Genomic DNA, 24585 nt, shown 5'->3' with positions numbered 1-24585 from the left:
GTTACATGCTTGCAAACATCATTGATATCTATAAATTTTTTTAAAAAAAAAATTGAATGTTTTATAGTCTATAACATTGGCTAACACTTAAACAAAGAGAACTTTACTCTTTTCGGAAAGCTTTCCTGGATAATCTAATCTAATTTTAAGATCAAGAAAAAAAAATTCTGCAGCGACTTTCCAATTTTCAGGCTGATAGAACAAAAGGTTCTGGAGTTATGTGGGAAACAAATATATAAATTCTTAATTTATAGATAATTTGACTTTTGTGGCTAGCGTGTAACTGAAAAGTAGGCTAAAGTATTAGCAATCAAATGATAAATCATTATTTAGTAGATTTGAATTTTATATTCTTTCTACCCAATTCTTTATTAGATTTTGATTAATCAAGTGATTTTGATTGTTGTTAGCTTAATTTAAAATTATTTGTAATTCATATATTATCAATCATTCTAAGATCCCTGAAAGTGTTCCAAATGGATTGATATTCCAAGTGATTGATACTTTACAATGTCACTTTCTTCTATTATAGGTTACAACTAAAGAAATCAATAATACATAATTAGTTTAGTGTCTGGTAAAAATCTGTGATGTAAATGGTTCTCCGAACAAATTTTCAAAATGTGGAACTATTTCCAGGATTAGGGGCCTTTTGACAGATAGTAAAAGTTTTAACCATGGATAGTACATTAAGCTTGGAAGTAGTTATGTTTTATAACAAGCCTATTGAAATAATTTTGCAAGTTTTGGCATAAATTAACAACTTTCACAAGTTTAATTATTGTTTTAATTGCAATTTTATGAGAAAAACAAAAATTGCAAAAAAAGAAAAGGAAAAAGTCCTTAATTAGATAAAGCTGTTTATAAATGTATACATTAAGAAATTATAGTCTATAGATTTTTGTAGCTGCTTAGATATGTGTTCTGTTGAGTCACATGAAGGGGCTATGGTTTAAACATATTGCCTTTAAAAAGAGACTTTAGAAGTAGATTGCCGTTAAAACGTAAGACATATGTATTGCATAAAATTGTAAAAAATTTTCCTAGTATAAGTTATTCCAAAAGTTATGCATGTGCCAATGTCAACTGAAGAGCTCTGTAGCTAAAAGTATTATTTAAATAATCCTATTGATGTCTATAAAGTATTCATATTTGTATAAACTGTTTGATAATGGCTTTATAGCATCTGCTACTGTAAGGCTACTGTTATCTCAGGGCAAGATTATGTCGTTACTAATTTTTCTTTTATTGTTACACACTTTACATTATTCATTCATTTCATTTTAGGTACTTGTGCCTTGGTATCTATGTTCCTAGTCATCATCAATCATGATTCATTTTTCGAGACTTTTAACTTTAATATTTTTAATCACCCCTGCCTTTGCTGTAGTAAAGATTTCCGTTCCACATGACATCCAGCCTGGATATAGTATAAAAAAGCTTAAATCTCATGGTCGGATACACTTATTAGAAGATGAGAGTTCACCACATTTTACCCTCCTTCAAGATGGGTCCCTTATATCTACATCAAACATTTCTGTTTTAGCAGGAAGTAAGGTCGATCTTATTTTAAAAGAAGAGTTGCACGACGAAACCTTAATACACCCCATAACCATCTATGTTAGGCATCGATTTCACATGTTGCAGTTTTCAAAACCGGAGTATCATGGATACATATTTGAAAATGAGCCACCGGAAACCACTGTGGCTGGTTTGAGTGATTTGGCTGTTTATAATGATGTTGGGATGGTCAATTATTCGTTGTCTGGCAGCTCACGGTTTGCTGTCGTACGACACAAAAATTCGATTTCGATTGTCTCCACCAAAAAGCTAGATAGAGAATCTAAAGCCACCTATAAGTTGTTGTTAAATGCGACCGATTCCCTTGGTGATGTTGCAATTGCAACTATTAAAATTGCTGTGAAAGATGTTAATGACAACCCACCAATATTTAGAAGAAGGAATTACAATTTTAATGTGCCTCTCGATACTCCTAAGCATTCCAAAATTGGATTAATCAGAGCAGTCGATGCAGATGGCGATAAACCAGTTTATAGCTTTTTGAACAGCAAGAGCAAGGAGTTTGTGATTGTTCCCAAAACAGGGGAGGTTTTATTGATGAGTGATAAAAAAATTGGCGTTTACAATTTATATGTCCAAGCGCATGACAATAGGATTCCAATGTTATATAGTGATGCCATCCCTGTTGTGATTAGTGTTGGAAATCTTGTTTCTGAAGAAAATGTTACACCCCATAGGAGATCGAAGCGTTCCATCAGACAAACGAGAACGTATGAGCATTTCTTGGAGTCTGATGCCAGTATGCCTGGAAAGGTTATGTTTCGATTAGAAAGTATTCGACCTGACGAAATTTTCACTCTCGAAAATGGTAGCCGTTGGATTGATGTTGATCACAACGGTGATGTGAAAGTGAAAGAACCGTGGGATTACGAACAGCTTGAACGTGAAAAGACTATCGATTTTTGGGTACAAATTAAAGCTCCTCAACAACCAGGTAAGTCAATTGTTTTTTATATTAGAACTTGATTGCTTAGCTTCTGTAAAATGCATTACTGATGAATTCCCTATTTTTTTACCTTAATATTACAGGTTTCAGTGTTAATTCCTTTGATCATATTTAAAAACTTTTTTTGGGCAGTTAAATTTCCTTGCATTTAATAATATTTTCTATCTTTTTTTTTCACCTTATAATTAAGGCGAAGGTTTGAAAAGTGCATATACTTTGTCTAAAGTAAGAACTCCCCCAACTGTTCCTTCTGGACCCCTGGCAGTGACTATGGTAACGAGGTATAACTATTTCAAGTAGGGATGTGGGATCATTGTTTAGGACAGGTTTTGACTCTGGTTGGCGAGAGAAAGGGAATCATTTCCTTTGGTCTACTATGTGAGCCTTAGAGTGAAGAAAAGCTACCTACCCTCCCTGAAATGCACTATTCTTGTTTTTATAAAAGCAGGCAGTCTCAGACTTTGTGGTGGGGGGAGTTCTTACTGTAGACAAACTATAGTTTGCTCTTAACAATCTCAACACAATTTAGTCAATGTGATAATCTAAAATTAAATTGGCTTAGTTGTACTAATAATCTTTCTTGCTTTATAAAATATGATCGCATACCTACCTTTTGTTTTTTTCATGATAATTGTATAACAAAAAGGATTTAACTTTTCAAAAGATTAACCAAATATGTTGTATGTATACGGGAGAAGTACATTAGCCTCAGGGTTATTACTATAAAGATTAATTATCTTAAAGATTATTACAATTAGTTATTGCTGCTTATAAAGCTGCCAAGTGAAAGAATAATTTTTTCTCCAAAATATTTGATTAATGGGCAAGGAAATATTGGTAAATAAATTGTTGAGTTTGTTAAATAAATGACAGGTCATTTCTCATGACAATGGAAATGTTGGCAGTTATAGAAATAAGTTTACTATATTATAAGTTTGACAAATAGTAGTTGCTTTAATAGTTAGAAAAGGTAGTGAAATATTAAAACCAGGGGTCTGTCCAGACATTTTGTGAAAGGTCCGATTTTCGTGAAATTGTGAAAAAATTACTCACATTCTTTCAACGAGGGTCCTGCTTCTATGAACTTGTGCAAATAGGGTCCGGTTATTTCAAAAGACTTTTTCAGGGAGTTTTTGAATTGTAAATAGATACAAGATTATGCTCAGCACTGTCAAATTATAATAAAAAAAATTACATTTTCAAAAATAAACAGCATTTGCTGCTTCTAAATTAGAGATGCAACATACAAATATTTGGTATTTAGCCTATTCTGCTGAACGCGGAATATTCATTTCGGACAAATAATGGAAGAATCGTCTGCAGATGACAAAACTTAATTCGTTTACTTCCATCTTTCTTGTTTTCCGCCCTGGGAAGGGTTTATTCAATTAGCAAAACAATAATGAAGATAAACAAATTTGTGATGGGTCCCATTAAAAGATAAATTGGTTCAGTAAACAGCCTGAGTCCTTGTTTGCGTAATTAAAGTTAAAGCCCTTTAAACTTTCTTATTAAATTTGAAGGAGGTCGTTTCAAAAATATTTTGGGGCGATTTTATTTAATTGAAATTTAAGATATTAATGAATAATGTGTACAATTTACCATTGCGTTTAAAGAAAACGGTACAACAAACAATGATGTTCTTAGGTTCTTAAAAGGTTATTTAATATTATTAATTCGTCTCCTTTTATTGATTACTGAATCAATTCAATCGGAAAATAATTTTTTTTTTCTTTCATCAAATTTTCTTTCTTTTTGTACCCCTTAATGTTATTCTTCAGATACCTTTACAGTTTGGACACTTTATACTTTGAAGTAGAAGTTCCTGTTCTCATATTCTAAACCCAAAAGAATCTGATGCCGCCTTGAAAAAAGAAAAAGTTTTAAAAATAACTGCTCGGCAGATGTTGAAGTACCTTTTTAGCGCGTGTTCTGAGCCATACATTGGACACGAGAGCGTGAAGTAGAATTTGCTATCAGTGGAATACAATGGGTTATGTTGTCCGGAAATAATAAAGTGGTCTCAGAGGCCTTAAATGCATTATTATATTTTGCATTACAGCAGCGATATTGTTCGATTTAACTGTGAAAGGGTGACTTGGAACTTCCTTTTTAAATGCCTACTTGATAATTTATGAATTATAAATTTAAAATGCCGTTCTGTTTTATGAAAGCTGTAGTTAGTTCTTACATTCATTACTACTTGCTTTGTTAGTGACCGTTTCCTTTATCTAACAATTGTTATTATTTTTTTTTATTTGCAACCCTTTAGATTTATTTTCTCTTTTGAAGTTTTATTTTTTTTCTTTCTCTATGATTAAAACATTTAAATTAAAATTTTTTTTCAAGGCTAAATATCTGTGTTCAAATTCATGTAAATGCCGAAAAATTTAAATCCCATTTTCCGCTGATGTGTATAATGGTACCATAAATATTAAGTTGTTACTGACTTTGACTACGTAATTCAGTTAAGCTTCTTGGACATGTTCGGCGATATAATGTGTGTTTTGAAATTTTGTGTGCTGAGCGTTACCACATGTTCTTAAGAATAATAAGAGAAATAGATCAGTGTATTGCTGTTCTTATTTTTTTAAAATAAAAGTTTTTTTTTTTTTTTTTAGAAGCCGTTTGTCATAACGATCTCTCATCTCAATCCCACAGAAATTGGACTTGTCACTAAGAAAAAAATTATGATCCGAATTTAAAATATAAGTGCTTAATAATCTATAGAGAAATAATTCTGTGAATTTCTTTTTTAAGAAGATTCGATCGTGTTTGAAAATCGAATTATAGCCACTAGTTGAGTTTTTTTTAAAATTATATTTTATTATTTTATTTTACATGTAAATAGGGCATTATTATTAAAGTTACAAGTACACGATCTTTTATGGAAGCAATAAATTTAGCCTACAGCTAAAATAGTTCAACGCAATACATTTAGTTCAATGTTAGTTGATAATTTTTATCCTTTTATGTATAAATCATATCCTTTCTTTCTCTTTCATTTATATTTAAATCATGATTAAGGACTCCATGTAGTATCTATTTTGGTATTATTTTTTTAAATTTTTTTTTATTGAAACTTAATTAGTTTAAAAATAATTATACTTTTTCTTTCCTAAATTAAGTTTTGGTTCGAAGCATTTAGCATCAGAGCTGCAGGTTGTGTACCTTTAATTAAAAGTAATATAACTGTCGTGAATTTTATAATGTTTAATAATTTTTGTCTACATTCGAATGTTTAATAAACTAGTAAGTATTCCGTTCCCCAGTTCGTCCTAGCATTTGTGTTTGTACGTTTATCATTTTATTGTAATTAACAAGATAATTGCAAATTATCTACCCTTTTAAGCATTTTCGTAAAGATTTCTAATTGTTATTTTAAGTATAGCCCATATTTCTTTTAAGTGAAAAGATATTAGGATATTTTCTGATCCTTATTCTCTCGCAACATCTTTCTATGTTCAAAATATGTATGAAAAAACCATTTCACCCCATTTGATTTTTGAAAAAAAATCTGATGAAATAAAAGTATTATTAAACGGTTCCCCCTTCCTCTTTTTTTAAAATTCCAGATGCTCCTGTAATTGCATGTTCCATTGTGTAGTTTTTTTTCCCCCTTTCTTCTTATAATTAGATGAAGTTTTAGGTTTTGGGGATAATTTGGTTCGAATTGCTGTGTGATTCAGCAGCAGTTGTGAGTCTATAGTAGTGTATTTCCATATCTAGTTTGGAGAGGGGAGAGTCGAGGAAAAAAAATTGTTTGTTCTTCCTTCATCTAGTTTCGTTACTGACGATCAGTGGCGTATCTAGGGTATGGCAAGTATGGCGAATGCCATGGGCGCATTATTTCAAAAAGGCGCAAAATCGATCAACATCAACGATTTTTTTACTTAAAAATTTTATTAAGTGTTTTTTTTAAATTCATATATATCGGGTTGAGTAAAAAGTTTTCCGCCAAGAGGAGATACCTCCGTGCCAGCAGCAGCCATTCCCGTGGTAGTTAACCTTTTCTGAAATGGGCTTTTGCATTTTAAAGCTGAAAGTTGGAACTAACAACTGTGTAATTTGTTTGTCAAAACTTCATAATCTTGTGCACCAGAAAAGTGTTTGAAATGGAGCTATCACGTAAGCAGATCAGAACGATTATGTACTATGAATTCCGAAATAAACTCAGTGTAACTGAATGCCACAAGAAAATGTGTGAAAGTTTAGGTTTCAATACTGTTTCTTATGATACAGTAAAAGTTTGGTTTCGAAAGTTTAATAATGGAAATTTCAACATTGAAGATGAACCACGTTCTGGCCGCCCTATTGAGATTGATTGTGACCAATTAAAGTAAATTATTGATCAAGACAGAAATGTTTCAACACGAACCATTGCGTTAGAGCTTGACGTTTGCCAAAAAACAATAGNTTTTTTTTTTAAATTCAATTCAATCTTTTTGTGATATTGTCAAAAGAATTAAATACTTCAAACAATGCTTTTATTTTGTATTGGATAAAAAAAAAAAAAAAATTTAATATTTTAGTAAGGGCGCCAGTAAGAGGTTTGCCATAGGCGCTTCTTTCCATAGATACGCCTCTGCTGACGATTGAAGCCTGGTTAAATGAACAGATGTTTCATTTTTTTTCGGGGATTGAACTCCTTATACCCAGTCTTTCGTGATCGACCTATTGGCGCCGAAACACTTGGCAAACAATAGCTTAATTCAAATAGTTTTTGGTGAAATTCTCTCTCTGCTGTTATGCTATTTGATTTCTGTATTTTTTTTTTTAATACATAAAAAAAAAAACCTAAGTTTCTTCGTTATTGTTGAGTGTTATTTAATATAATGCTTTCTTTAATTATAAGTGCGGTTATAATTACAGAGATGCCAACTTGCTCCGGACGGTAAATATATATTTTAAAGTGGTAGTTTATCAATTGTGATTCTTGGTTTAATAAATTAAATTTTGTAGATTTTTATCCACCACTATTTCTCAATAATTCCTAGGCTTATGTAATTCACCACTTTAAAGTACTTATGTCATGCAATACCTTTTAAAAAGCAAGCAAAAATAGTCAAATATTTGCAAAATTTAGTTTGTAGTTATTTACCGTTTTTTTATTTATTTTGGCTGGTCCGGAGCAGTTGGCATCTCTGTAATTAGTGTTTGCAATTTCTTTTAGCTATGGAGTAGTGCGCCAAATTTTCTTGTTTGAAAATCTGTTGATATGTTGACACCGATATGTTAAGTTTATTCGATTTTAATCTATATTATATTATAAGCAGAGCCTAATTTAAGTTTAGAAGTTAATTAGAACCCGAGAAACGCACAAAACTTTAGTTTCAAGTTTACCCTCTTTTTTCTTAACCTAACTTATGTACTCTATTAACTCTAAAATTAAATTTATATTTTTATAATGTTATTTTTTATAGAACTAATTTTATTTCTATTCCAATTAATTATTTTTATTTTCCCTGCAGAGTTACTTTCTATTCGTTTTTTTGATTTTGACAGCCCTCTTGGAATTTAGGAGCCTTCAATTGCATATTCCCTTTCGTAAATCCACACTCAACAGGGGTCTGTTTAGAAGAAATTTGGGTCCGTTAACGGACCCTTCATGAAATATCTTTTCATAAAACGGACCATTCACAAAATATTTTAACTTATAAGCGGACCCTTCACAAAATGATTTTTCTTTCAATCGGACCCTTCACAAATTTTTATCTTCATTATTGTTTTGTTAATCCAATGAAACCTATCTAGTGGGGGGTGGGAAAAAAGATGGATGTAAATGAAATAAGTTTTGTCTTCGGCAGACGCTTCTATTATTCGTCCGAAATGAATATTCTGCGTTCAGTAGTATAGGCTTAGTACGAAATATTTGTAAGTTAAATTAATCTCTAATTTAGAAGCAGCAATTGCTGTTTATTGTTGAAAATTTTATTTTTTTCAGTTATAATTTTAGAGTGTTGAGCATTTACAATTTAAAAACTCCTTGAAAAAGTTTTTTTTGAAATAACCAGGACCCTATTTGCACCAATTCATAAAAGCAGGACCGTTAAATCACAAAATGTCTGGACAGACCCCTGCTCTAGCTGTGAGGTTTTTGTATTTCCAAATTTTATTATTAACTGGTAAAACTCCAGTTCAGGTTTATTGTTTTATATCGTATTAGATATCGATAAATATCAATGTTTGTAAAAGAAAAGCGGGAGAAAGGGTAAAAAATTACAGACCCCTCTCTACACATGTTTTTAAATGTGGTGACCCTGAAATGCAACACTCAAGCAATTTTTATATTTGAATGATTATAAAATATATAGTAAGTGTTTTATAATCAAAGTAATTAATTTTCTAGGATATTCGTGTAAGAAGTCGCTCACGCAGCTACATAATCCAGATCGTTTTTCTAAATAATCCCCTCAAAATATAAGTGAAATCGATGATTTTGCTCTGATCACCACGGAACATCGCGTTCTCATTATGAAAAAAAGAATGTAAGGTCACGATCTTTATCAGCTCCGTGTCCGTTACTTGTTTCGCTTAGTGTCCATCATTTCCGGAGACCGGATATTTCCGGAAGTATCGCCGGAAATAGCTTTTCAAGCAGCTCGTGCGTATCTCTGGATTAAATGCTGCTTTGTAGCTTTCATTGGCGCGAAACTTGGTTATTTGTACTAACAATCTTCAAAGGATTATTCTTTTTATTAAATTAACCCTCAGAGCTTTTTGCGTGTATTTTTTTTGGCCGACGTAATTGTTAAGAATTCTGGACGATTTGCATGCATCTATACGATTATAAGCTCTTAAAATATAACTTACAAAATAAATACAAGTTAAAACTGCAATTTGCATAATGCATGTTCCCTTGCATGATGCTTTCATTTTGTCGCTTTTTTAGCCATTTTATTTTCAAGCTAATATCTTATGCAGTTTTTTTCCACCTCGAGTACGTTATGTCGAGTATAGTCGAATACCCTAAATAACTAAACAATCATCAGGGGTCTGTTTAGAAGAAATTTGGGTCCGTTAACGGACCCTTCACAAAATATCTTTTCATAAAAACGGACCCTTCACAAAATATTTTAACTTAAAAACTGACCCTTCACAAAATTATTTATCTTTTTATCGGACCCTTCACAAATTTGATTATCTTCATTATTGTTTTGTTAATCGAATAAACCCTTCCCAGGAAGGGGGGGAGGGGAGAAAGACAGATGTAAACGAACTAAATTTTGTCTTCGGCAGACGCTTCTTCCTTTATTCGTCCGAAATGAATATTCTGCGTTCAGCAGTATAGGCTAAATACCAAATATTTGTATGTTGCTTCCCTAATTTAGTAGCAGCAATTGCTGTTTATCTTTTAAAATTTAATTTTTTTAATTATAATTTTACAGTGTTGAGCATAAACTTGTATGTCTTTTCAATTTAAAAGCTCCTTGAAAAAGTTTTTTTGCAATTACGGACCCTATTTGCACAAATTCACAAAAGCGGACCCTGGTTATAAGAATGTGACTTAACGTTTATTTTATATTCACAAATTACGAGTAATTTTTTCACAATTTTACAAAAACGGACCCTTCCCAAAATGTCTGGACAGACCCCAGATCATCTAATAGACTATTTTTACTAGATTTGCGAAGTCTAGATATGTCCTTAACATCTTTTACCATTGCATATGTTAACTTTTATCAATTATCTTCACTTAATTAAAAGTTCACTACTTTTTACGTTAAATTTAATTTAAGTTACGTTAAATTGTTTCATTTAAATGAAGAAAGCATAAATTCGAGTAGTGGGTACTATTTTAATTCGGTGTCTGTTAGTCAGAGTTAAACTAGAGTAACATTGAGTGTTATTTGTTAAACTCTTATTCGAATCCTTTGTTGCATGAAATCTTTAAGATTTTTTTTCTTCTTTCATACAACTATCAATTCTACTATCAGTTCTACTGTTTAACAATGCTTATCTTCTTTAGTCTTACTTTCACTGAAAGGAATTCCAGTTTTACAAAAAGAATTTTTTTCCTTCTAAAAAAGCTAAGCTTATTTTCTTTTTTCATTATCTGTATTCGTTGATCTTTTTTTAAATTTTTTTTATGTGATTTAGAGACGTTTTTCAAGACTTATGTTATTGCTTATCTTTTGGAGTTGTTTTAATAATTTGCTTCTGGGAGGCCTGTGATGACAGACGAAAAACACGCGTCTCCTTCCTTTCGAAAAACTATTTCAATTCGTTGGACTCTTTCTTTTGAGTTTTATCTTGATTTCCTTTTTCAATAATTTAATTAAAAGGTCAATAATCCTTTAACTACATTTGTTTCCAACCTATTTTAATTAAAGAATAAAAAAAAAAAAACAGTCTAATGATTTTGATTGTAATTAGTACCTTTTCAAAGTTTATTGGAATATGTTTGTAAAACAGTCACAAAGATTTTCCTGCTAATTATTTAGTTTTTTTTTTTTTCTGTATAATTTTTGGTCGAAAGGTTGTTTTCCTAATTCAAAGACGGCGTTTGTTGGTTAACGTCAAGAAATTTGTTTTAAATTTTAGTAGAACTTTTTTAGCATTAAAACACCAGAACCGATCAAAAGACCGTTTATTGTATGTTGTATTGTATTGTAAAGTGTTGGTTTGTTAAATGTTAGAATTAGTTTTAGCTTCGTCATTTTATTTAGATCTTAATTACATAGTAATAAAACTTTCCGATTCTGTGTCCTACTTATTTTTCTGTATACGTTTTGATTGGATTTTTTACTTTGAGAGGAAAATATATTCTATTATTATTGGAAACTTGTTTTGTTCCACCCCTAAGGAATTATTATCATGTTTAAAATGGTGACACTGGTTTAAATGTTAGCAGGAGATGGCTTTAAGAGAATTAATTAATTTTCGACGTGTCCATTGATTCAGCTGTACACCGATTTGTGTGCGACATTTTGCTTTCTTCATCTCTGTCTAGCATCACTACAAAGTGTGCTGAAATTATCTTGATAGTACTATGAGAATCACGATTCAATCCAAAGAGCTGGTGCTTCCATTAGAAAATTGCTAAATTCTGCCACCATAACCTTTTGAATAATCTGGATAATCCTTTTATGCCTGCATGTTTGATTGCATACTTAACACATTGCAGGCGGGTAACATAAAAATTCGTCAGTGAAATTTCTGCTTTCAATAAAAAAAAATAGGTGGTTCGCCGTAATTATTATTATTTTTTAAAGTTGAAGTTGTAGCTATAGTGACAAGTTTGCTCCAACTTTTATGAAATCTTTCCAACGAACTTTTTCAAATTTTCATCGATCAGTTGTAATAAATTTTTTTGTGGCAAAGTTGCCCGAATGCATCGTGTTACTAATATATTCATACAAAATTTTATTCCATACTTTAGAACCCTGTGACCGCTAAATGGTCTAATCATATCTCAGCTAGGAAGTTATTTTTTAATCATTTTATATATACTTCTGATAAATTCGGATTGACGAGTCGGCATACGTTCCCCATTGTTTACATTAACAGGGGTCTGTTTAGAAGAAATTTGGGTCCGTTAACGGACCCTTCACAAAATATCTTTTCATAAAAACGGACCCTTCACAAAATATTTTAACTTAAAAACGGACCCTTCACAAAATGATTTTTCTTTTAATCGGACCCTTCACAAATTTGTTTATCTTCATTATTATTTTGTTAATCGAATAAACCCTTTCCAGGGCAGAAAACAAGAAAGATGGATGTAAACGAATTAAGTTTTGTCTTCGGCAGACGATTCTTCCATTATTCGTCCGAAATTAATATTCTGCGTTCAGCAGTATAGGCTAAATACCAAATATTTGTATGTTGCATCTCTAATTTAGAAGCAGCAATTGTTGTTTATTTTTTAAAATTTAATTTTTTTAATTATAATTTTACAGTGTTGAGCATAATCTTGTATGTCTTTACAATTTAAAAACTCCTTGAAAAAGTTTTGCAATAACGGGACCCTATTTGCACAAATTCATAAAAGCGGACCCTGGTTGAAAAAATGTGAGTAATTTTTTCACAATTTCACGAAAAACGGACCTTTCACAAAATTTCTGGACAGACCCCTGATTAAACATAGTTGATCATAGTTATGTCTAAAAACATTTAATGACTATCTTTAAAATTTTATGATTGAAGCAGGTTAATAACCCTCCATAAAATCTCCGTGAAAAAGTAGTATTTTCTGTCGCTGAGAATGTAAACACAAGAAGATCTCTAGATTATTAGAGCACTGTGGCGTAAAAAGTAATGCATAATCGCCGGTGATAGCATTCTCCAAAAAAAAATTTGATTATTTTCATTCCTTGTGGTTATGCCACGAATCTCCGAAACACACTGATCATATGCAGACGGTTCGCACGCGAGTGGGTATTTATTTCTTGCGCTGGTGATTTCGCCTTTGTTGGGGACGTTTTATCTGTCACTTTCAGCTGTAGGCTATGTAGTCAGCCGCTGATTCAACACCCTTTGAACCACGTGCTTATTTCTCATTGTTTAAACACGCAAGTTTAATGTAGAACGCGTAAATGTTGAGTTTAGTAGGAATTAGAATATTAGAACTATGCCTGTTTGAATCTTGGAACGTTTAGGTTTTTTTTTAAAATGAAAATAAGATTCTTATTGATTTTAGATTCCGAAAATAATGAGTAGACTTTTTTTAAGTTCTCAAAAGCAGGACGGTTTACAACAAAATTTGAACAAATCACTGGTTTTTGTGATTTTTCACAAAATCTCATTAAACGGACCCTCTTTTTACTGATTCGTAATATTATAAGTAGTTTTTTTTTTTTTTTTAATTATAGATTTTTGCTCTAAATCTTGCTTACACTACTGTTAAATTTTTCCAAATTTTGTTGTTTTACTGTGAATTATTTTGCTATTTTTTGTTCAAATGCGATCGAAAGCCACATGAATAAACGATGAAATCGCTACAAAATTGAATTAAAGTGGTCGAAAATCGAAAGGTGGTTGCTCATATGCACGGTTCAAGATTCATGAGTTTCGTTTTAAAAATGTCAGGAAGGAGTTTTAAAATCATTTAGAAACCCATGGGTGTAACTATCGCAAAAAGTTGGTCAAAAAATTGTGATTCAAGTGCGCGATTCGAAATTTACCTACGTAATAATAACGGGTTAAATGTATCAGGATTTAAAATTTATAAAAAATAAATAAATAAATAAATATTTGTAACTGTAATTGCTAAAAACCACATGGATTTACTATGAAATTGGCACAAAATCAAGCCCGTGCAAAGATGATCACTGAAATGCGCGATTCAAATTTCCGGTGACTTACATAAATGGAAAAACGAGTTTCATTCCATTTTATTTCAGCAAAATAATAAAAAGAAACATTTGTTTTCATTCACAGTAATCATGTAAATTTTGTGCGTGGCATGTGATCTTGGAATTTTCCTTTTAAATGTTTCGGTTCCCTTGAACCTTGAATTTGTGATGACACTGCGTTCCAATTTATGAATTTGAGCGAAAAACCAGACATATCGCTACCCGCTAATTCTCAGATAATATACATTCAATTGTAAAAGAATAATATTGGTATTACACATATTTGTTTAAATTTTTTTTAATAATATTTTATGTTGCATTGTAATAGCTATTTCATTGGATTAATAATAAGTATTCCGCTTGTAGCTGTTTAATTTTTATGCATCGATGTACTCAACAAGATTTTTGAAGCCTTGATTATGAGAAAACTTTCGCCTATAGGAAGAAAAAAAGACCGGATTTCCCATGCCGAGTGCAATTTAAATTAATTTCTCACAGCTCCATTTATATTCTGATTGAGAACTTAGAGGTTTACGCCCTTGCCACCATTGTGTCAAGTAGATTTGCATGTAAACGCCTACAAGTGGAATAACTCTGACCCGTATTATTGTTCTTTGTTAGGAACATAAACTGAATTGGAAAAAAAGCTTAGCATGAAACACAAAATATTGTACTAATCCTAGGTTGAAATGATCATTTCTTTGTTCTTAGCCTTTCCTTCATCCGCATTACAATCGCTCTTTCATAGAACATGAACGTCACTTGTTTCAACTGTTCATCAGTCTGGCTTTCTTAAAAGGTGCTTTTTTTTTGATACAGTTATCGCGGGATAAAGTGATCGCTGGCCGAAGAAGTGGTTTTAGTATATAGTGAAATCATGGCGAAGGAATTCAGCGGTCGTGTGACGTCACTTCCGAGTGATTGTTACTTGTTCCTTGGGTAACGAGGATTTGATGGAATTTGTCTTCGCTTCTTTTTCCACACTGTTATTTTTTATCTGTGAACTTTACCTTTTTCGTGGAAGTTTATGTTTTGCTCTGGGTAGACTAAACTTGCGGTATATTTTCCCTTCATTGTAATTCTACGTTTGTGTTGATTTCTTTCTCTCTCTCTCTTCTCAAGTGCTCATGATTTACCTTCGGTTATTTTTGTTTTGAACAAACTTAGCTTTTTGACCTTTTAGACCAAAATTCGGAAATAGAACTTCGTGATTCGTATTTGAATTGTGTAATATAGAATTATGAATTCAATCATGAAAAATAATTGTCAGTAAATGTTTTTTTAAATATAGGTTACATAATAATAGAATAATTCAAAAATTGAAAATCAATTTCTGAAATTAAAAAGATAGTAATATTAATTTTGACTGAGTTATACTACACTAACATTATCGACATGTTAAAATCACAAAAACCGGTAGTATGTCCCGATTGTTGTGTAAAAAGATTCCGTTTTTTATGAATTTGACAAAATAAAGCATGATTTTGAGAGGAAAAAGGGAGAGAAATACTAACTCTAGGAATAGCAACTTCCACAGAGGAAAAAACCGCCTCGGAAGAAATAGTTTTCTTCTAACATAAGTAGGAAGTAATGAAAACTATTTAAAAAAAAAAATTAAAATATTCAAGCACTTTTTTTTATCACACCTTTTTATTGCAATCTAGTTCAAATATTTCTTTTAATATCTAAGTTAGGAAATGCATCATTTTATTTTAAGTGAAAACTAAGAAGCAATACTTAGAAAGAAAAGTAAATTTAAAGAATTTCTGAATTTAAACTAGCTATTTTTCTTCAATATTTTGCTTATCTGAGAACAGTAAAACTGAATTTTTCGAATCGTGTACAGAACTGTGAAACTGCACATTTATACATTACTACTATTAATCACATAGTTCGTTCAAATTGTCAAACAGCACATTAATTTTTTATAGTCTAACATTTTTAAGAATGAAGGCTCAAGCGGATTATTTATCAATAAATCTAAATTTTAAAGTTATATGTAAAACTAAAATAAATATGAAAAAAAAAATTACTGCGAAAAATATATTTTTTTAAAATTTAAATTAAATTTTTTTTTTTTTTAATTTAAGCTATTAACACTTTTTTCTGCTTCAACATGTTTTTAAAGAAGCTAGGTCAGGATTGAGCTCGTTTTTAAACAAAAAGACTTAAATTCAATTTGTTCTTAAGATTATCTTTTTTTATTATTTTTTTTTACGACTAATTTCTCCATTTAGATAAAATGGATGTTCATTTTAATTCCAGCAAATAAAATATCTTTTAACCTTTAATTTCAAAGTAAAATAACTTACACATCTTGCAAATAAATACACAAGTTTTAAACGAAACAAAATCAGGCCACTTATTATTTTAAAATTGAATCTTGGGCGGGTATCTAAACTACGGTATCGTGATTGCATTCCGTATCATCTCTACTAAATTTAATTTTGGTTATTATTTTTCTGACCTAGTTTGTAATTAGTTTCGGAAGTAGCTTGTTTTCTAAATCTCTTGAAGAGAATAGGCCTTACGTAATTCTTCAAAGCGTGCCTAATTTTCCCTGCAATATTCTGTATTGTTTTTTATTCGCTCTGATGACTTAAATTGTCAGGCGCCATTTTATTTATATTTATTCAGGGGTCTGTCCAGACATTTTGTGAAAGGTCCGGTTTTCGTGAAATTGTGAAAAAGTTACTCACATTCTTTCACCCAGGGTCCGCTTTTATGAATTTGTGCAAATAAGGTCCGGTTATTGCAAAAAACTTTTTCAATGAGTTTTTAAATTGTAAATAGATACAAGATTATGCTCGGCACTGTAAAATTATATTTAAAAAAAAATAAATTTTCAAAAATAAACAGCAATTGCTGCTTCTAAATTAGAGATGCAACATAACAAATATTTGCTATTTAGCCTTTACTGCTGAATGCAGAATATTAATTTCGGATGAATAATGAAAGAATCGTCTGCCGAAGACAAAACTTAATTCGTTTACATCCATCTTGTTTTCTGTCCTGGGAAGGGTTTATTCGATTATCAAAACAATAATGAAGATAAACAAATTTGTGAAAGGTCCGATTAAAAGAAAATTCATTTTGTGAAGGGTCCGTTAACGGACCCAAATTTCTTCTAAACAGACCCCTGTTATTTAACATTATATAGGAGTTATGTTTAAGCAGGGGTCTGTCCAGACATTTTGTGGAAGGTCCGTTTTTCGTGAAATTGTGAAAAAATTACTCACATTCTTTCAACCAGGGTCCGCTTTTATGAATTTGTGCAAATAGGGTCCGTTATTGCAACAAAAAAAAATTTTTTAAGGAGTTTTTAAATTGTAAAGACATACAAGATTATGCTCAACACTGTAAAATTAAAATTAAAAAAATTAAATTTTAAAAAATAACCAACAATTGCTGCTTCTTAATTAGAGATGCAACATACAAATATTTGGTATTTAACCTATATTGCTGAACGCAGAATATTAATTTCGGACGAATACTGGAAGAATCGTCTGCCGAAGACAAAACTTAATTCGTTTACATCCATCTTTCTTATTTTCTGCCCTGGAAAGGGTTTATTCGATTAACAAAATAATAATGAAGATCAACAAATTTGTGAAGGGTCCGATTAAGAGAAAAATCATTTTGTGAAGGGTCCGTTTTTATGAAAAGATATTTTGTGAAGGGTCCGTTAACGGACCTAAATTTCTTCTAAACAGACCCCTGGTTTAAGGGATCTATAATCTTTTGATTTTATTGAGTAGGCAACAGTGTACGACTGTATAACTTATTTAAAATTTCTCCTGAATTATTATTTTTTATTTTTCGCAAGTTAACATTAAGCATTTAAATGTAAAAGCTTAGGTGAAACAATTATAAAATTTTTTCCAATTTAATTTTGTTTAGCAGTAAATTTAGTAAAAGTATGACGTCTGACGCGCAGTCATAAAAATCATGTTAATGACAAAAATAACTTTTAATAGGCAGTCAAATATGCACTTTTTAGAACCCAACTGTCTTAAAGCAATTGGAATGAAAAAAATTATTCTGATAAAAAAGTAGTATGAATTTAAGCAAAATGCTACTAAAACCAATTACCCAAATTTATCTTCCTAAGTTTATTAGAAGTCGAGTAATCTTGCGCTCCAGGTGAAAAAGATCCAATTGAGAAAATAGATTTTAAGAATAAACTTTGAATAGATAACTTTTAACAAGATACTTTAGTCTGCATAAAACTCCAGCATAGAAATTAGGTGTGTTATTTTCTGTGAGTAGGTAGGTTTTAGTATTTTTGCTGCAACATTGAAAATTTTAAAAATATCTTATATTCATTGTCAAATTGCTCAGTATAAAACATATATTTTTTTCAATATACAGTTTGGTTGGAAAAAATATCTCTGAACCCCTAAACATTTTTTTTTTACATAGGACTAGAAATTTAAAAATTCTCGAATTCTTCCGATTATTTAGGTACGAAAATAAAAAGAAAAGTTGATTTCCACCCGAAAATGATTCAGCGATTACTTTTTATTTATTTTAGACATAGTGATTGACTTATAATTTGAAATTGTTGTACTAATTAATAATTGTTTTAAATTGTTGTGATAACTAACTGAAGGGGTTAATATAAGGGATTAAGACGAAGAATGTGTATATTCTTCGTTTAAGATCTCTACTGATAATGAGTGATTTTATTTCTCTTGAATCTCTGTAAAAAGGTGGACAAGTCTCTCAGTTTAAGAATTTTTATTTTGTCTCATAACCCTCGCTATTAGAAGTTAAAGTACCTACTTGCAAAAATATGCAAAAGTGCAAGATTTTTCCCACGCTATAATCTCCTGAATGCTTCATTGAATCTTCCATTCTGATTTTTACTTTTTTCGCCCATAAAAATAAATTAATGACGTTGTGTTGCCGCCGAACAAAGTGCTCGTAACGAGAAATTAGAAGAACGAGCCAAGCGTGTCTGCGAGTCAGAAGGTTAATATTTTTAATTAGAGAAAGAAATCGTCGCACTGGCGCTCTTTTCAAGTTGCTCGCCACATCTGATTGATAGGGAGATTTCTTTTTTGAGAGTGATTTTTTTCTTGTTCCCTTCTTGGCCATTAAGTTGGAAGAATAATGAGAGCTCTCAGTGTCGCCAATTATTGAATCTTACTTGCTGTTTATTTTGATATCTGGTTACGTTAAAGGTTATTCATCTATTTGGACGGAAATAACTCAAAACCTCTTGGTCATGAAAGTGATCTTACAATATTTTTTTAAACTCTGCAGAAATTATAAGTTAAATAAAACAAACTGCAATGAAGATTATTTATTCGAATTTAAACTTAAATGGTTTATATTATATTGATAATCATTTGCAATTTAATGCCGGTGTGCACGTGGTTTATATGTGATTAATTTATTTTGTTAGCACCCGGTTAAAAAACATGCCTAAAAGTTCCATGAGAGAACGCTATTTTACGGAGAAATTTTTCATCGCAAAACCATCATTGGTATTTTAAAGTTTAGAAAGATAGTGAGTTATGGTAAACCAGGGGTCTGTTTAGAAGAAATTTGGGTCCTTTAAAGGACCCTTCACAATATATATTTTCATAAAAACGGAGTTTAGCATAATTTTGTATCTATTTACAATTTAAAAACTCCTTGAGAAAAAGTTTTTTGCAATGACAGGACCCTATTTGCATAAATTCACAAAAGCAAGACCCTGGTTAAAAGAATGTGACTTAACGTTTGTTTTATATTCACAAATTACGAGTAATTTTTTCACAATTTTACAAAAATAGGACCTTTCACAAAATGTCTGGATAAACCTAGATTAAGCCTTAAAGTTTCGAATGCTGAAAAAATGTTTTCAAAATATCAAAATGCAAACAAAATATTGCAAAATGATTTTGCCACTGCGTAATGCAAGATAACTTTGTCGCTGCATATTACAGGATGACTTTACCACTGCTTATTCAAAAGTTATCCTCCCATACTTTTTTTCGCTTTTTCAACAGTTAAAACAATGATTCACTCTAGGTTTACCTGAAATTACTTTTTCTGTACTCAAAATCTTAAATAAGTTGTGTAGATACAAGATAATTCGCCGTGAAGGATTTTTTCCGTGGTACAACGTTCTCTTAACCAGAAAGTTCTTAAAACTGCGATGCACATTGCTGAACATATATGTTTTTGTGAAATTGTGAAAAAAATTACTCACATTCTTCAACCAGGGTCCTGCTTTTAGGAATTGGTGCAAATAGGGTCCGTTATTGCAAAAAAACTTTTTCAAGGAGTTTTTAAATTGTAAAGACATACAAGATTATGCTCAACACTGTAAAATTATAATTAAAAAAATTAAAATTTAAAAAATCAACAGCAATTGCATTTACTAAATTAGCGATGCAACTTATAAATATTTGGTATTTAGCCTGAACGCAGAATATTCATTTCGGACGAATAAAGGAAGAAGCGTCTGCCGAAGACAAAATTTAGTTCGTTTACGTCTTTCTTCCCCCCCCCCTTCCTGGAAAGGGTTTATTTGATTAACAAAACAATAATGAAGATAAACAAATTTGTGAAGGGTCCGTTTTTAAGTTAAAATATTTTGTGAAGGGTCCGTTTTTATGAAAAGATATTTTGTGAAGGGTCCGTTAACGGACCCAAATTTCTTCTAAACAGACCCCTGGTTTATAAGTTCATAATTTTTGGTTTCGTTATGTAAGCATTTAGAAGTAGTTTGATATTTAACCAGTAATTTTTAAAATTTTTTATTTACAATAAATGAATTTGTTAATTGAGAAATCAAACAAAAGAATTTCCAAAATTGTTATGTTATATCAGTCCCTCAGTCTTAGTCGCTAATTTTTAGGAGGAATTTAATTGAAAGAATGTGTGAATTTTTTTGATTGTTTTGTATTGCCCTTTATCGTGGACGCTAAAAACCCGCTATGTTTATAAAAATAGCTTTCTTCATCGATCTGTTTGAAAATTATTATCAAGACTTATTGGTCTATAATTGGACTTAGTGGGTGGTACGAATTCTGACCAACTGCCTCTTCTTACACTATATGCGTGACAGTCTGTTACCCTTCTTATTTCGATCTAGATTGTTTTATTCTTCATTTCCCGCTCACGAAGTGACTGGACGACTTTTTTCTTATCAGCCTACCTTGAACTAAAGAACAAAAGGTTTCATCAGGGTTCAGAGAAAGACAATAACTGTACTGGTGACTTACGGAAATTTTGGAGGCAAGTGAGGTTAAAGAACAATTCAGTGACCGGACAAAATGATGCTTTTTGTCTTCTTGTAATTTCTTTCTTTCTCTTTTCATCTGTATAACTTTTTTTTTATGAGTATCGCGAATTCAACTTAATATCTTTCTACTATGTTGATATATTTTTATTGATGTAATTCTTTAGCTACATCTCAAATTCGGTATGAACGTATATTTATTGAGAAACGCATGTTGATGGGTTCAAATGTTTTCTTTCCGTTAAAATTATTCTATTATGTTAGTATAACTGTTCTGTTATTACTCCTGTTGGTCCCCTTACAACTTCATTAATCATTGTGTAATTTCTAAGATGGATAATTATTGTATAGTGCGCAAAATAAAAAACGGACCACCCTGAATAACTTTTGATCTGATGATCGGATCTTCACGTTCTATGGCTCCATGGTTCAAGAGGGTGACCTCAAATATGCTAGTTAAGTAATACAGACGATATTTTAAGTTACGAAATTTGACACAAAAACGTACTTTCTCTGACTAGGCGTATCTTGTTTATACTTGGCATATCTTTTAGTTATTTGTTTAAAATTTTAATATTTGAAAATTTAATTTGCTGTTAAAGTTGCTACCAATTATAAACTAATTTATTTTGGTAAGAAGCGCTCCTAACTGTGGTGTAGACATTTGTGCTTTGGACATATCTTTACATTAGAAAGAGGAGAAATTCACTAATCTGAATAGTTATTATTTTCGCCATATTTCTTTCAAAATCAATAATAAAAAGCCAGAAATCGTTTTTTTTTCTTTTTAAATTTATATACTTTTTGTTATTTTTTTTCTTTTAAAAATTGACATCTGTTGAGATTATGTGAAGGCCAAAAACTGATTTCAAAAAGCAAGCATTTTTATGATGGCAATTCTTTTATATTTTAAATTAAAATAATTAAAGCAAAAAAAAAAGATAAGGCATTGTTTTGATCAATTCTCTTTGAACATATCGATGAAAACAAAAGAGAAATATATAACCCTTTCTTTTTACACTCTTCACGATTTCGGAGAAAGTTGTTGTCCGTAAAAAAGCCAATAAATATAAAACGCAAAAAAAAAAAAGTTATAAAATTCCACAAAGAAAGAATCAGAAGGGAAACGATCGTTATGCATCAAGTACTCTACTCTGTCCAGTGGATTTCTAAAGAAATTTTCGGAATTTTTTGTAGAAAAACCTTTTTTTAATGTAGAAGCTGTAACTCAGTGAAATTTTTCTATCCGTCATTTTACGGATACTCGAACAATTATTGTTATATCTTTTCCGAGGTGAAACAGATGTTTCGCCTTTTTCGAATATTTTTAGAGCTAGTAGGTATTTCCGAATTATTCAACAGAACGGACAAATACTGACTTGCCCTGGTTATGAAGTATGAGCTATCCCAACTATCTGAAATGTGTTTTTTCTTCTTCTTTTTTCCCATAATTATCAAACCGCAAACTCTAACCACCGCTTTGTTCTTATTCTACTATTAAACCTGTTTGATATAAGTGTAATAAAAGTGGTTTACGAAAATGAAACAATCCGGTTTTCACTATCGACTCTTTTTTTTAAAAAAATTTAAATTTTCAAAATACTTATAAACGAGGAAATTTTTTTGTTTTATCAAGGCGTGGCTCTGTCTATTGTTCTCGTGTCAATTAGCACAGTTGCCAGTTGTGCTTAAACAACTGCCTTAGATTGGAATAAAAGAATTGTTGGTTGGAAGCTGTTCCTATTTCTAGAAGGAAAGTTTTAGTATATTTATGCTTATTTTCCAATTTTAGATTGCATTTATTTCTTTAAGGTTTTAGGCCCTATTAACATAAATTATGTTTGCTGTTTTACAGTTACTTTTGGGAACATTATTTTTACTTTAGTCGGTGTTTTACCTTTCTAAATTGTCGTCATCGATTAAAAAATTAACTTTCATTGATAAGTTAGTGAATTTGTGGTCACATACATAGAACTTTTTAAATCACCTCTATGGCCACATATCAACATTGTCTCAATAAAATTAACTACTGTACTACCTAACTATTTAGTGACAAGTATTGTCTCATTAAAGGACTCCTGCCGCCTTAGGACGTTCAAATATTTTATAAGCGCCTAATGTAGAAGGGGTTTGTGATTTGCTTAATTTTTCTGAAGGGGATGAGTAATCAGGGGTCTGTCCAGACATTTTGTGAAAGGTCCGTTTTTCGTGAAATTGTGAAAAAATTACTCACATTCTTTCAACCAGGGTCCGCTTTTATGAATTTGTGCAAATAGGGTCCGTTATTGCGGAAAAAAAACTTCTTCAAGGAGTTTTTAAATTGTAAAGATATACAAGATTATGCTCAACACTGTAAAATTATAATAAAAAAAATTAAATTTAAAAAAATAAACAACAATTGCTGCTTCTGAATTAGAGATGCAACATACAAATATTTGCTATTTAGCCTATATTGCTGAACGCAGAATATTAATTTCGGACGAATAATGGAAGAAGCGTCTGCCGAAGACAAAACTTAATTCGTTTACATCCATCTTTCTTGTTTTCTGCCCTGGAAAGGGTTTATTCGATTAACAAAAAAAAATGAAGATAAACAAATTTGTGAAGGGTCCGATTATGAGAAAAATCATTTTGTGAAGGGTCCGTTTTTAAGTTAAAATATTTTGTGAAGGATCCGTTTTTATGAAAAGATATTTTGTGAAGGGTCCGTTAGTGGACCCAAATTTCTTCTAATCAGACCCCTGGTAATGTTTACACAAAACATCAAAATCTCATTATTTTCAAAATTTTCTTAAAATGCCAGATAAAAAAGAAATAACAAGTGGGAGGGAGCGTTTTAAATTAAGAAAAAGTTGAATTCGAGAGAAGAAAAAAAAATTCGAATTTTTTTTCTTCTTCGCATTGTTTCAAAAGTCAACAGTTTTGAATACAAAAAGAAAATACATAAGATTCCTAAAGAATTTCTACTGAAAATTTCGTAAAATTAATTAAAACGTAAGATTTGTTTTGTGTATAATTTCATCTTTCATTTGAATTTAAGTAATTCATTATATTCAAATATGTAATAAAATTAGATTATAACAATAAAAGTTAAAGCAAAAGCCCAAGGATTAGGGAGAGTTGCGGCTTAGTTACGCAAGTAAGGGGAAGGGGTTTGAGATTTATTTATTTTTGCTGACAAGGGGAGAATTAAGGGTCCAAAATCGCAAAAAATAGGCTTACGTAATATTTGAACTGCTTTCTTACAGTCTGGGGTTATCTGATGATGTGGAAAGGAGAAAATGCTCTTTTCACTATGTGGAGCTTTTAGAACTTTTCTTACTTCAAATAGTTTAACCTTGGCACCATAGTCAACGAGAGGAGTTTTTCAATTAGACAACATCGCATTTTACATTAGTACAGCATTCATTCTTCATACGTCGTTGTGTCGTTTTGTGCATATATTATGTAACAGGTTTGCATTTTGAGGTATCGGATCTGAAGATAAAATTTGAAGTACACAATGTTTTATTATTTCGTATCTA

At 30.9% G+C, this 24585-nt stretch overlaps 1 protein-coding gene across 2 annotated transcripts in view; it reads left to right on the top strand.

Moving 5' to 3' along the window:
• LOC107450889 (neural-cadherin-like) overlaps window positions 1-24585 on the top strand; it is a 301080-nt gene that overhangs the window by 1798 nt on the left and 274697 nt on the right. Inside the window, exon 2 of one of the 2 annotated variants that reach the window (XM_016066818.3) lies at window positions 1288-2515. In XM_016066818.3, coding sequence (XP_015922304.1) covers window positions 1330-2515 — 1186 coding nt within the window. In that variant the 5' untranslated portion in view covers window positions 1288-1329. 2 annotated transcript variants of the gene reach the window in all.

The sequence above is a fragment of the Parasteatoda tepidariorum genome, chromosome 1, assembly GCF_043381705.1.
Source record: "Parasteatoda tepidariorum isolate YZ-2023 chromosome 1, CAS_Ptep_4.0, whole genome shotgun sequence".
In the NCBI taxonomy this organism is placed as follows: domain Eukaryota; kingdom Metazoa; phylum Arthropoda; class Arachnida; order Araneae; family Theridiidae; genus Parasteatoda; species Parasteatoda tepidariorum.
The sequence above is the reverse complement of the archived record's forward strand: the minus strand, read 5'-3'. Positions and strand labels throughout refer to the sequence as shown.